Source organism: Trypanosoma brucei, chromosome 7 (genome assembly GCF_000210295.1).
Source record: "Trypanosoma brucei gambiense DAL972 chromosome 7, complete sequence".
NCBI lineage: Eukaryota > Euglenozoa > Kinetoplastea > Trypanosomatida > Trypanosomatidae > Trypanosoma > Trypanosoma brucei.
The window spans coordinates 481123-496768 of NC_026740.1; the positions used below are offsets into that span (position 1 = coordinate 481123).

Genomic DNA, 15646 nt, shown 5'->3' on the forward strand with positions numbered 1-15646 from the left:
TCCTATCTCAAAATAATAACTTTAAATAGGTAATATTGTGTTACTTTCTGCACATATGTGTGTGTGTGTTAAATCAAATAGTAAAATGAAGGGAATGATGTGTACACACTATCAAGCAACATATATATACAGTTCATGAATATCATAAACTAACCGAACAAATTATAACCCCTCCTTACAGTTAAACCCCTTCACAACCCCTTGCTTATATTGAATAGTGATGTTCAATCAATTAAATATTCTGTATGAAAGCATGAGTAATAAGATTTTTAGATATGAGAGATAACAAACACGAAATCCTAAGTGAAGAATACTACTATTTCATATAATATAATATGTATGCATATAGTATAATATGTCATACTTTTTGAAATAATAAACAATAGTATTAATAATGAGATAAACAGAATTTACAATAATAGATTATACATTGCACACGTAATAATGAGGACAACGTATGTCACAAAGGTTCTTAATTATAACATCGAAAGAACATTAACTCAAAGCATCAGCATATACTGCACATACAAACTGTTATTCATTATAACATCTTGGCTCCATTTCACAGCATAGACGACAATGTTTGAGTGTAAACCGTAACATACAAAACCCAACACAAATATCTTCTGTACTGTTAAATATTGGGATGGTATCTCATCTCATTATTAAACACTTTCAACATTATCTTGTTGTCTCCTTGTTTGGGAACTCTCATCTTTGACACTAAGGAATATGTGAAGATATTAAGATCATTTATTTTTTTATTTCCTAGTTGCATTTGCAATTGTTCACGTATTCTTTCAGTACACGCAAAAAAATTGAAAGTTTAAGGAAAATTGAATTATGAGAATAAGGAAACAAAGGATAAATTTTCTGTGAACAATAAAATATTATATAATATCTCAAATCTTCTGCAGTGATTCACCACATGTGGAAAATATATGCAATAGTTACATAACACTGACAACACTGAATAAAGGAATATATTCAATATACTCAATATAGTCAATATATTTAATGCAAATATTACATGGAATATAAGAAGTGTAAGGAATCAAAGGAATATAAAAAATAAAATGTAATGGAGAATGATGGAAACTTAAGATACATCTATGTGAGCATAGCGTTGTGTGAGTAGAAATCATGTGCATATTTTATCTTAATTTTTCCCTATATTGTACTCACTCACTCGTAAAATTTAATCATGGAAATAAAGTTTAGGGAATAGTAAAGTTGTTCTTCCACTCGCGTCAAGACACAAATACATGCTTTCTGTCATTGGAAATCATGTGTCTTTATTAAATTGTAGTATCCAATAATGAAAAAGAAGTACTCTATTACTATATCACTCATCATTTCCTACATCCCTAAATATATCGCATATTGTCACTATACATATTCTTTTTATTTTTCATATACCAAACAACAATCATATATTATTTACTTCCTTTCTTTAAACTGATGTCGTAATGTTCCTTTTGGAAGATACAAATAAATAATTGTACAAATATTAACACAAGAGTAATAATAGAAGAAAAGAATTACCTTAAGGAAACTACATGGAACTTCCATTATATAAGATACTACACTTCATATAAGGGGGAAATACGTAACAGTGGTTGTATCTTTTATTTGTCCTCAGTGTATCGGCAATCCTTCAGTAGACACTGCTTTGCAACTGATTTCTTTTATGGATTAAGTTAGTCAGCAGTGTTGAGACAGGTTCCCCCGCATGAGGAGTGAAGGGACAAAACAATATTCCTACCTTCTAACCTATTGAACAAGAATGTCTCAAACAATATCATTTGTCCCTATTTATTTCTGCAGATGCAAATGCTATTGATGGGTGAGATACATCTAAACAGCAACGGATATAACTATACTCATACAGTGTTTCTTTGATTTCTTCTCGTCACCACAGTTCTGTTGGGTTACAAATATATATACAGCACTCCACTTTGTGGCTATAAGTCACTTTAATATTTGAATGAAATCCTGCTTATCGCTACTGCAATATTTCACACTCTGTGAGGGACACTGATATTTGCTTCTTTCGTCCATTTCATATTTTGATAGTTATGTAAATATCTTATGTGCAATCCATCTCCTTTCCAAAATAAATAAAAAGAAAGATAAAAGCATAAGCAATTATCGACATAAAAACTGGAATGAGTCTCTCGGTTACACGTCGCACGCTTCTAACATATAGAAATGCTGCATGTAACCTATTTTTGTTGTTTCATTCATGTGTCAGTATGATAAAATGAAAATAGTCTCATGTTTCTCCTTGGGCTTTTGTATTGCATAAACTACTGGACTCGTCATCTCTTCCACCTATTCATCACACAGGAGTTGTTCACTTGCTTTACATATAGCATATAGTAAAAATACAAAATATCAAATTATTAAATTAATACTTCACTATAAGCAATAAAGCTTACTTGATTTTGTTTATTTCATTTATAGCTGAGTTGAATTACATATGTTAATGAAATTATTCCACTACTCAAAGATACAAGCACTTTATTGATATATATATATATATATATATATATAGAGAGAGAGAGAGAGAGAGAATGGTTTTGAGACACACCACATATCAGTTCTTCAACATTACATATGTGTAAATCCATATTTACAAAAGGTAAAGCTTTTGAATATCTGCATAATTATTTGAAGTATTATTATCTAATGAAATGAACAGTAGATGTCACTGAAATGCAAATAGTAATAATCCTCTGAAAGGCATAAATACTGTTTCACACAATACTCTAAAGTAATGCAGCGCTGTGCCATGAATACTTCCACAGAAGATACAACAACTAATGTGCGATAGTTAGTCATAATGATGCCTTCCATGTGATGAACTCTGCAATACAAATCATACGTTGAACAGAAACTAAAACATTAAATACTAAATATAAATACATGGGGAAGTGATGTAAAATATAAGAGGGTTTATGTACGTCAAGAAAGTTTCATTAGAATACAATAATAGTTTTGAATTTTATTAAACAACTTAAAGCTTAACCACATGTGTGGAAACAACAATCACTTCACTATAGCATTTGTAGATTAGTGATTGTTACTGAAATAAATGAAAAAAAACAAATGAAGTAAATACGGCAAGCACTGCATCCCATATTCTGTATTCATCACTGTGTGCTGACGCGCTTGAGTAGCTTTGCCCATTGACAGAAAAAAAAATAATAAATAAATGAAATCTCTTCTTGCATCTTGCACAAGTGTATTTCAACAGAACAAAGACGTAAAAGAAATTTTATGCTTAATATATTTACTCATTTATTTGAAGGAAAGGTACAATAACCAAAAAACTATAAAGGTGCATGTGAGTTATACTTCATTGTCAGATAAAGTTAACTTCACAACCCTCCTGAAACACAAAAGGAAAATTAAAAGAATTGCAATGAAGAAACAGAAGAAATACAATATGTTTTTTCCAACCTCTAACATGTTATATGTAAAAGTGACGAAATGGTCTTCACAATAGGATGCTACTCATGACCTCATTTCCGTGTGAATGCTGGTGCATCTCGATATTTTCTCTCTTCATGATACGCTATTATAAGCTCTTTCTGTATCTTGTTATCAAATGTTATTTGATACTGGTCAATACCATCCCAAAATACTTGTGTTTCCTCAGTTTGTTGCTCAGCATCAGCGGTGTTGTTGTTCACACATCGTTGCCGCGTCTTAATCACACCACCATAAATAGCATTAACATATATCATCTCCCATGCCATGTTACGAGAAAAGGTATCCCAATCGGAAAAATACCTTGCAATGTTTGTCATAAATTCCTGTAACTCTGAAACACTTGCTTCTTTCCTGTAATTATCTGTTATTTGAATAAGCACAATAGTCTTTGAGGCAACTCCCAGTTGTGGAAAACCATCCCTCATATCCGCAACCCTTCTAGAGCAATCTTCCACAAAGAAAAAGCCATCCACAAAAAGCTTACTCTCTTCCAATGACCTGTAGAGCACTTTGTATTTACAGTTTCCAATTGCATTCTGTCCAGCTTCTGGCAAGAACTTTTGTTCAAAAATTTGAAACTGTTGTGGGGTCATATCTTTCAGGATGCTACGCTTGTCTTCCGTCTCTCCGAGTCTTCGGAGGTAGTTCAAATGTTTTGTGACCACACAAAAGACTCTAGGAAAGAGAAGTGAAACCAAAGCCCTTGTTTTAAGCGAGTAGGCTCCGACCTTACCGTATTCCATCATGAATTCATGGGATGACATACTTTCCGCAACATCTGCAAACAGCGTACAGAGTATCATATTCCCAATGGCAACTGATAGAGGTCTACAGTGGTATGATTCGAGGTTTCCATATCTGCTCCTCTCCCGTACAATCTTTATTAACGATTCTGTGAAATGATTACCTTTCCATTCAAAATATTTTCCCATCATCATATCATAGCCATCTCGTCTATTACAACTGAGACTGCTTAGATACCTTATTACCGCCGCCTCACGACAGCAAGCTCCATTACTGAAAACATAACGAGGCAGCGGCCCCACAAAGTCAACACGTCTCTCCACCAACCTCCACTCATCCTCTAGTTCTTCCTTAACCTTCAAACGAGCATTTTCATCGAGAGTCGTATAGTTGGGAAATAGGGACAGTTTCTTCCAAGCCACAAACGCCTTAATGTCACGTACGTCATCGCAGTTTAAAATTATCCTTGTTTGTTCCAGGTTCTTCATCCAGTACTTGTAGCGAACTCCATCTGGGGGTGCGAGGACAGTCACACCCCAAACATTTCTTGGGATCTCATAAGGCAGAGTCTCCTTAGGACTATTAATATCAAAAATAATATGCCCTCTTTTTTTTAAACGCATTTCTTCAATAACATTAGTGACGTCTTCTCTCTCGTACAATACAACCCTCCCTTCCTCATTCCCCTTCTTGTTGTATATAAGGTAAGCGTCCGCATCCGTGAAATACACAACGACATCAAGCATTCCTTCATGGAAGTGAAGTAGGGAATGAAGTAAAAATGATCCAACTCCACATGATTTTCCAATACCAGATATACCAATGACAATGTGTGTTGGTGGTGTGCTCTCTGTCTTTTGCACCCACCATGCATTTAATTTTTGTTGTATTATATACCACACACGCATCATTTCACGACGGACGTAAATATGACCTCCATTTCCCCCATATAAACTAATGAGAGAACATTGAAATCCGCATGATGGGTTACATATCTTTGATGTAAGGACAAAGATCTCCAGGCCAGTGGGTCTCTCCTCAAGTTCCGCATCAACTTCACAATGTTCAGGAGTTATATCCACTTCTTCTTCCGTCCATATGTGTTGTGGTCTTCCAAAGAATACCTTCATACCGAGTGGCTCTTGATTATAACCTGACATCACATAACTCCACTTCGCATAATACAGAGACTCATATAACTCCTCTTCACGAGATTTCCTTTTTCCAGTTACCGATGGATTCTGCATCTGTCGTCCACCTTGTTCCTGCACTTCACCTTGTGCACGATTAAACCGTTCGTTAAACACATTCTGAGTATTTCTCATATTGCCGTTGTTTTGAATCATTCCTATCTCAAAATAATAACTTTAAATAGGTAATATTGTGTTACTTTCTGCACATATGTGTGTGTGTGTTAAATCAAATAGTAAAATGAAGGGAATGATGTGTACACACTATCAAGCAACACATATATACAGTTCATGAATATCATAAACTAACAGAACAAATTATAACCCCTCCTTACAGTTAAACCCCTTCACAACCCCTTGCATATATTGAATAGTGATGTTCAATCAATTAAATATTCTGTATGAAAGCATGAGTAATAAGATTTTTAGATATGAGAGATAACAAACACGAAACCATAAGTGAAGAATACTACTATTTCATATAATATAATATGTATGCATATAGTATAATATGTCATACTTTTTGAAATAATAAACAATAGTATTAATAATGAGATAAACAGAATTTACAATAATAGATTATACATTGCACACGTAATAATGAGGACAACGTATGTCACAAAGGTTCTTAATTATAACATCGAAAGAACATTAACTCAAAGCATCAGCATATATGCACATACAAACTGTTATTCATTATAACATCTTGGCTCCATCTCACAGCATAGACGACAATGTTTGAGTGTAAACCGTAACATACAAAACCCAACACAAATATCTTCTGTACTGTTAAATATTGGGATGGTATCTCATCTCATTATTAAACACTTTCAACATTATCTTGTTGTCTCCTTGTTTGGGAACTCTCATCTTTGACACTAAGGAATATGTGAAGATACTAAGATCATTTATTTTTTTATTTCCTAGTTGCATTTGCAATTGTTCACATATTCTTTCAGTACACGCAAAAAAATTGAAAGTTTAAGGAAAATTGAATTATGAGAATAAGGAAACAAAGGATAAATTTTCTGTGAACAATAAAATATTATATAATATTTTAAATCTTCTGCAGTGATTCACCACATGTGGAAAATATATGCAATAGTTACATAACACTGACAACACTGAATAAAGGAATATATTCAATATACTCAATATATTTAATGCAAATATTACATGGAATATAAGAAGTGTAAGGAATCAAAGGAATATAAAAAATAAAATGTAATGGAGAATGATGGAAACTTAAGATACATCTATGTGAGCATAGCGTTGTGTGAGTAGAAATCATGTGCATATTTTATCTTAATTTTTCCCTATATTGTACTCACTCACTCGTAAAATTTAATCATGGAAATAAAGTTTAGGGAATAGTAAAGTTGTTCTTCCACTCGCGTCAAGACACAAATACATGCTTTCTGTCATTGGAAATCATGTGTCTTTATTAAATTGTAGTATCCAATAATGAAAAAGAAGTACTCTATTACTATATCACTCATCATTTCCTACATCCCTAAATATATCGCATATTGTCACTATACATATTCTTTTTCTTTTTCATATACCATACAACAATCATATATTATTTACTTCCTTTCTTTAAACTGATGTTGTAATGTTCCTTTTGGAAGATACAAATAAATAATTGAACAAATATTAACACAAGAGTAATAATAGAAGAAAAGAATTACCTTAAGGAAACTACATGGAACTTCCATTATATAAGATACTACACTTCATATAAGTGGTAAAAACGTAACAGTGGTTGTATCTTTTATTTGTCCTCAGTGTATCGGCAATCCTTCAGTAGACACTGCTTTGCAACTGATTTCTTTTATGGATTAAGTTAGTCAGCAGTGTTGAGACAGGTTCCCCCGCATGAGGAGTGAAGGGACAAAACAATATTCCTACCTTCTAACCTATTGAACAAGAATGTCTCAAACAATATCATTTGTCCCTATTTATTTCTGCAGATGCAAATGCTATTGATGGGTGAGATACATCTAAACAGCAACGGATATAACTATACTCATACAGTGTTTCTTTGATTTCTTCTCGTCACCACAGTTCTGTTGGGTTACAAATATATACACAGCACTCCACTTTGTGGCTATAAGTCTCTTTAATATTTGAATGAAATCCTGCCTATCGCTACTGCAATATTTCACACTCTGTGAGGGACACTGATATTTGCTTCTTTCGTCCATTTCATATTTTGATAGTTATGTAAATATCTTATGTGCAATCCATCTCCTTTCCAAAATAAATAAAAAGAAAGATAAAAGCATAAGCAATTATCGACATAAAAACTGGAATGAGTCTCTCGGTTACACGTCGCACGCTTCTAACATATAGACATGCTGCATGTAACCTATTTTTGTTGTTTCATTCATGTGTCAGTATGATAAAATGAAAATAGTCTCATGTTTCTCCTTGTGCTTTTGTATTGCATAAACTACTGGACTCGTCATCTCTTCCACCTATTCATCACACAGGAGTTATTCACTTGCTTTACATATAGCATATAGTAAAAATACAAAATATCAAATTATTAAATTAATACTTCACTATAAGCAATAAAGCTTACTTGATTTTGTTTATTTCATTTATAGCTGAGTTGAATTACATATGTTAATTGAAATTATTCCACTACTCAAAGATACAAGCACTTTATTGATATATATATATATATATATATATATATATATAGAGAGAGAGAGAGAGAGAGAATGGTTTTGAGACACACCACATATCAGTTCTTCAACATTACATATGTGTAAATCCATATTTACAAAAGGTAAAGCTTTTGAATATCTGCATAATTATTTGAAGTATTATTATCTAATGAAATGAACAGTAGATGTCACTGAAATGCAAATAGTAATAATCCTCTGAAAGGCATAAATACTGTTTCACACAATACTCTAAAGTAATGCAGCGCTATGCCATGAATACTTCCACAGAAGATACAACAACTAATGTGCGATAGTTAGTCATAATGATGCCTTCCATGTGATGAACTCTGCAATACAAATCATACGTTGAACAGAAACTAAAACATTAAATACTAAATATAAATACATGGGGAAGTGATGTAAAATATAAGAGGGTTTATGTACGTCAAGAAAGTTTCATTAGAATACAATAATAGTTTTGAATTTTATTAAACAACTTAAAGCTTAACCACATGTGTGGAAACAACAATCACTTCACTATAGCATTTGTAGATTAGTGATTGTTACTGAAATAAATGAAAAAAAACAAATGAAGTAAATATGGCAAGCACTGCATCCCATATTCTGTATTCATCACTGTGTGCTGACGCGTTTGAGTAGCTTTGCCCATTGACAGAAAAAAAATAATAAATAAATGAAATCTCTTCTTGCATCTTGCACAAGTGTATTTCAACAAAACAAAGACGTAAAAGAAATTTTATGCTTAATATATTTACTCATTTATTTGAAGGAAAGGTACAATAGCCAAAAAACTATAAAGGTGCATGTGAGTTATACTTCATTGTCAGATAAAGTTAACTTCACAACCCTCCTGAAACACAAAAGGAAAATTAAAAGAATTACAATGAAGAAACAGAAGAAATACAATATGTTTTTGCCAACCTCTAACATGTTATATGTAAAAGTGACGAAATGGTCTTCACAATAGGATGCTACTCATGACCTCGTTTCCGTGTGAATGCTGGTGCATCTCGATATTTTCTCTCTTCATGATACGCTATTATAAGCTCTTTCTGTATCTTGTTATCAAATGTTATTTGATACTGGTCAATACCATCCCAAAATACTTGTGTTTCCTCAGTTTGTTGCTCAGCATCAGCGGTGTTGTTGTTCACACATCGTTGCCGCGTCTTAATCACACCACCATAAATAGCATTAACATATATCATCTCCCATGCCATGTTACGAGAAAAGGTATCCCAATCGGAAAAATACCTTGCAATGTTTGTCATAAATTCCTGTAACTCTGAAACACTTGCTTCTTTCCTGTAATTATCTGTTATTTGAATAAGCACAATAGTCTTTGAGGCAACTCCCAGTTGTGGAAAACCATCCCTCATATCCGCAACCCTTCTAGAGCAATCTTCCACAAAGAAAAAGCCATCCACAAAAAGCTTGCTCTCCTCCAATGACCTGTAGAGCACCTTGTATTTACAGTTTCCAATTGCATTCTGTCCAGTTTTTGGTAAGAACTTTTGTTCAAAAATTTGAAACTGTTGTGGGGTCATATCTTTCAGGATGCTACGCTTGTCTTCCGTCTCTCCGAGTCTTCGGAGGTAGTTCAAATGTTTTGTGACCACACAAAAGACTCTAGGAAAGAGAAGTGAAACCAAAGCCCTTGTTTCAAGCGAGTAGGCTCCGACCTTACCGTATACGCTTTCACTATGTTTCTCAACCATCAGTGTTGCAACAGTTGAAAACAGCGTACAGAGTATCATATTCCCAATGGCAACTGATAGAGGTCTACAGTGGTATGATTCGAGGTCGTCATATCTGCCCCCCTCCCGTACAATCTTCACTAAACTGTGAACCACTTTTTCACTTTTCCACGTAAAATATTTTTCCAGAATCGTTTCATACTCTTCTTTCTTCTCATTTTCTAGGCTTCTTAGGTAATCACTGATATCCTGCAGCCGGTTGGTGTAACTTTGCTCGCTGAAAACATAACGAGGCAGCGGCCCCACAACGTCAACACGTCTCTCCACTAACCTCCACTCATCCTCTAGTTCTTCCTTAACCTTCGCACGAGCATTTTCATCGAGAGTCGTATAGTTGGGAAATAGGGACAGTTTCTTCCAAGCCACAAACGCCTTAATGTCACGTACGTCATCGCAGTTTAAAATTATCCTTGTTTGTTCCAGGTTCTTCATCCAGTACTTGTAGCGAACTCCATCTGGGGGTGCGAGGACAGTCACACCCCAAACATTTCTTGGGATCTCATAAGGCAGAGTCTCCTTAGGACTATTAATATCAAAAATAATATGCCCTCTTTTTTTTAAACGCATTTCTTCAATAACATTAGTGACGTCTTCTCTCTCGTACAATACAACCCTCCCTTCCTCATTCCCCTTCTTGTTGTATATAAGGTAAGCGTCCGCATCCGTGAAATACACAACGACATCAAGCATTCCTTCATGGAAGTGAAGTAGGGAATGAAGTAAAAATGATCCAACTCCACATGATTTTCCAATACCAGATATACCAATGACAATGTGTGTTGGTGGTGTGCTCTCTGTCTTTTGCACCCACCATGCATTTAATTTTCGTTGTATTATATACCACACACGCATCATTTCACGACGGACGTAAATATGACCTTCATTTCCCCCATATAAACTAATGAGAGAACATTGAAATCCGCATGATGGGTTACATATCTTTGATGTAAGGACAAAGATCTCCAGGCCAGTGGGTCTCTCCTCAAGTTCCGCATCAACTTCACAATGTTCAGGAGTTATATCCACTTCTTCTTCCGTCCATATGTGTTGTGGTCTTCCAAAGAATACCTTCATACCGAGTGGCTCTTGATTATAACCTGACATCACATAACTCCACTTCGCATAATACAGAGACTCATATAACTCCTCTTCACGAGATTTCCTTTTTCCAGTTACCGATGGATTCTGCATCTGTCGTCCACCTTGTTCCTGCACTTCACCTTGTGCACGATTAAACCGTTCGTTAAACACATTCTGAGTATTTCTCATATTGCCGTTGTTTTGAATCATTCCTATCTCAAAATAATAACTTTAAATAGGTAATATTGTGTTACTTTCTGCACATATGTGTGTGTTTGTGTGTGTGTGTGTGTGTGTGTGTGTGTGTTAAATCAAATAGTAAAATGAAGGGAATGATGTGTACACACTATCAAGCAACACATATATACAGTTCATGAATATCATAAACTAACAGAACAAATTATAACCTCTCCTTACAGTTAAACCCCTTCACAACCCCTTGCATATATTGAATAGTGATGTTCAATCAATTAAATATTCTGTATGAAAGCATGAGTAATAAGATTTTTAGATATGAGAGATAACAAACACGAAATCCTAAGTGAAGAATACTACTATTTCATATAATATAATATGTATGCATATAGTATAATATGTCATACTTTTTGAAATAATAAACAATAGTATTAATAATGAGATAAACAGAATTTACAATAATAGATTATACATTGCACACGTAATAATGAGGACAACGTATGTCACAAAGGTTCTTAATTATAACATCGAAAGAACATTAACTCAAAGCATCAGCATATATGCACATACAAACTGTTATTCATTATAACATCTTGGCTCCATCTCACAGCATAGACGACAATGTTTGAGTGTAAACCGTAACATACAAAACCCAACACAAATATCTTCTGTACTGTTAAATATTGGGATGGTATCTCATCTCATTATTAAACACTTTCAACATTATCTTGTTGTCTCCTTGTTTGGGAACTCTCATCTTTGACACTAAGGAATATGTGAAGATACTAAGATCATTTATTTTTTTATTTCCTAGTTGCATTTGCAATTGTTCACATATTCTTTCAGTACACGCAAAAAAATTGAAAGTTTAAGGAAAATTGAATTATGAGAATAAGGAAACAAAGGATAAATTTTCTGTGAACAATAAAATATTATATAATATTTTAAATCTTCTGCAGTGATTCACCACATGTGGAAAATATATGCAATAGTTACATAACACTGACAACACTGAATAAAGGAATATATTCAATATACTCAATATAGTCAATATATTTAATGCAAATATTACATGGAATATAAGAAGTGTAAGGAATCAAAGGAATATAAAAAATAAAATGTAATGGAGAATGATGGAAACTTAAGATACATCTATGTGAGCATAGCGTTGTGTGAGTAGAAATCATGTGCATATTTTATCTTAATTTTTCCCTATATTGTACTCACTCACTCGTAAAATTTAATCATGGAAATAAAGTTTAGGGAATAGTAAAGTTGTTCTTCCACTCGCATCAAGACACAAATACATGCTTTCTGTCATTGGAAATCATGTGTCTTTATTAAATTGTAGTATCCAATAATGAAAAAGAAGTACTCTATTACTATATCACTCATCATTTCCTACATCCCTAAATATATCGCATATTGTCACTATACATATTCTTTTTCTTTTTCATATACCATACAACAATCATATATTATTTACTTCCTTTCTTTAACCTGATGTTGTAATGTTCCTTTTGGAAGATACAAATAAATAATTGAACAAATATTAACACAAGAGTAATGATAGAAGAAAAGAATTACCTTAAGGAAACTACATGGAACTTCCATTATATAAGATACTACACTTCATATAAGGGGGAAATACGTAACAGTGGTTGTATCTTTTATTTGTCCTCAGTGTATCGGCAATCCTTCAGTAGACACTGCTTTGCAACTGATTTCTTTTATGGATTAAGTTAGTCAGCAGTGTTGAGACAGGTTCCCCCGCATGAGGAGTGAAGGGACAAAACAATATTCCTACCTTCTAACCTATTGAACAAGAATGTCTCAAACAATATCATTTGTCCCTATTTATTTCTGCAGATGCAAATGCTATTGATGGGTGAGATACATCTAAACAGCAACGGATATAACTATACTCATACAGTGTTTCTTTGATTTCTTCTCGTCACCACAGTTGTGTTGGGTTACAAATATATACACAGCACTCCACTTTGTGGCTATAAGTCTCTTTAATATTTGAATGAAATCCTGCTTATCGCTACTGCAATATTTCACACTCTGTGAGGGACACTGATATTTGCTTCTTTCGTCCATTTCATATTTTGATAGTTATGTAAATATCTTATGTGCAATCCATCTCCTTTCCAAAATAAATAAAAAGAAAGATAAAAGCATAAGCAATTATCGACATAAAAACTGGAATGAGTCTCTCGGTTACACGTCGCACGCTTCTAACATATAGACACGCTGCATGTAACCTATTTTTGTTGTTTCATGCATGTGTCAGTATGATAAAATGAAAATAGTCTCATGTTTCTCCTTGTGCTTTTGTATTGCATAAACTACTGGACTCGTCATCTCTTCCACCTATTCATCACACAGGAGTTATTCACTTGCTTTACATGTAGCATATAGTAAAAATACAAAATATCAAATTATTAAATTAATACTTCACTATAAGCAATAAAGCTTACTTGATTTTGTTTATTTCATTTATATCTGAGTTGAATTACATATGTTAATGAAATTATTCCACTACTCAAAAATACAAACACTTTATTGATATATATATATATATAGAGAGAGAGAGAGAGAATGGTTTTGAGACACACCACATATCAGTTCTTCAACATTACATATGTGTAAATCCATATTTACAAAAGGTACAGCTTTTGAATATCTGCATAATTATTTGAAGTATTATTATCTAATGAAATGAACAGTAGATGTCACTAAAATGCAAATAGTAATAATCCTCTGAAAGGCATAAATACTGTTTCATACAATACTCTAAAGTAATGCAGCGCTATGCCATGAATACTTCCACAGAATATACAACAACTAATGTGCGATAGTTAGTCATAATGATGCCTTCCATGTGATGAACTCTGCAATACAAATCATACGTTGAACAGAAACTAAAACATTAAATACTAAATATAAATGCATGGGGGAGTGATGTAAACTATAAGAGGGTTTATGTACGTCAAGAAAGTTTCATTAGAATACAATAATAGTTTTGAATTTCATTAGACAACTTAAAGCTTAACCACATGTGTGGAAACAACAATCACTTCACTATAGCATTTGTAGATTAGTGATTGTTACTGAAATAAATGAAAAAAAACAAATGAAGTAAATACGGCAAGCACTGCATCCCATATTCTGTATTCATCACTGTGTGCTGACGCGTTTGAGTAGCTTTGCCCATTGACAGAAAAAAAAATAATAAATAAATGAAATCTCTTCTTGCATCTTGCACAAGTGTATTTCAACAAAACAAAGACGTAAAAGAAATTTTATGCTTAATATATTTACTCATTTATTTGAAGGAAAGGTACAATGGCCAAAAAACTATAAAGGTGCATGTGAGTTATACTTCATTGTCAGATAAAGTTAACTTCACAACCCTCCTGAAACACAAAAGGAAATTAAAAGAATTACAATGAAGAAACAGAAGGAATACAATATGTTTTTTCCAACCTCTAACATGTTATATGTAAAAGTGACGAAATGGTCTTCACAATAGGATGCTACTCATGACCTCATTTCCGTGTGAATGCTGGTGCATCTCGATATTTTCTCTCTTCATGATACGCTATTATAAGCTCTTTCTGTATCTTTTTATCAAATGTTATTTGATACTGGTCAATACCATCCCAAAATACTTGTGTTTCCTCAGTTTGTTGCTCAGCATCAGCGGTGTTGTTGTTCACACATCGTTGCCGCGTCTTAATCACACCACCATAAATAGCATTAACATATATCATCTCCCATGCCATGTTACGAGAAAAGGTATCCCAATCGGAAAAATACCTTGCAATGTTTGTCATAAATTCCTGTAACTCTGAAACACTTGCTTCTTTCCTGTAATTATCTGTTATTTGAATAAGCACAATAGTCTTTGAGGCAACTCCCAGTTGTGGAAAACCATCCCGCATATCCGCAACCCTTCTAGAGCAATCTTCCACAAAGAAAAAGCCATCCACAAAAAGCTTACTCTCCTCCAATGACCTGTAGAGCACCTTGTATTTACAGTTTCCAATTGCATTCTGTCCAGTTTTTGGTAAGAACTTTTGTTCAAAAATTTGAAACTGTTGTGGGGTCATATCTTTCAGGATGCTACGCTTGTCTTCCGTCTCTCCGAGTCTTCGGAGGTAGTTCAAATGTTTTGTGACCACACAAAAGACTCTAGGAAAGAGAAGTGAAACCAAAGCCCTTGTTTCAAGCGAGTAGGCTCCGACCTTACCGTATACGATTTCACTATGTTTCTCAACCATCAGTGTTGCAACAGTTGAATTTTTTTTTTTTGGAATTTTCTTCGTGCCTTCGTGAGAGTTTCCCCCCACTGGCGGGGCCATCAGCCATCACCGTAGAGCCCTGAGATGCTATCGATCTGGCGACTGTGGCAGAGTCTCCCTTTTTTATTCATCCTAACACTCCCTCTATAATTTTTTGTTGTAGCTCCACAGTGAAA

The 15646-nt window shown here is 33.8% G+C and overlaps 3 protein-coding genes across 3 annotated transcripts; all 3 read right to left on the reverse strand.

Moving 5' to 3' along the window:
- Positions 1-3527: 3527 nt before the first annotated feature.
- TbgDal_VII2040 (retrotransposon hot spot (RHS) protein, putative) lies at positions 3528-5588 on the reverse strand (the record flags this gene model as incomplete). The annotated part of the gene is made up of 1 exon (XM_011776217.1): positions 3528-5588. The coding sequence occupies one exon, from the start codon at positions 5586-5588 to the stop codon at positions 3528-3530; it is 2061 nt and encodes a 686-aa protein (XP_011774519.1).
- A 3511-nt stretch (positions 5589-9099) lies between these two features.
- Positions 9100-11175, reverse strand: TbgDal_VII2050 (retrotransposon hot spot (RHS) protein, putative; the record flags this gene model as incomplete). The annotated part of the gene is made up of 1 exon (XM_011776218.1): positions 9100-11175. One exon carries the CDS (start codon positions 11173-11175, stop codon positions 9100-9102), a length of 2076 nt encoding a protein of 691 aa, XP_011774520.1.
- A 3539-nt stretch (positions 11176-14714) lies between these two features.
- Positions 14715-15530, reverse strand: TbgDal_VII2060 (retrotransposon hot spot (RHS) protein, putative; the record flags this gene model as incomplete). Its single annotated transcript, XM_011776219.1, has 1 exon — positions 14715-15530. One exon carries the CDS (start codon positions 15528-15530, stop codon positions 14715-14717), a length of 816 nt encoding a protein of 271 aa, XP_011774521.1.
- Between the last annotated feature and the right edge of the window lie 116 nt (positions 15531-15646).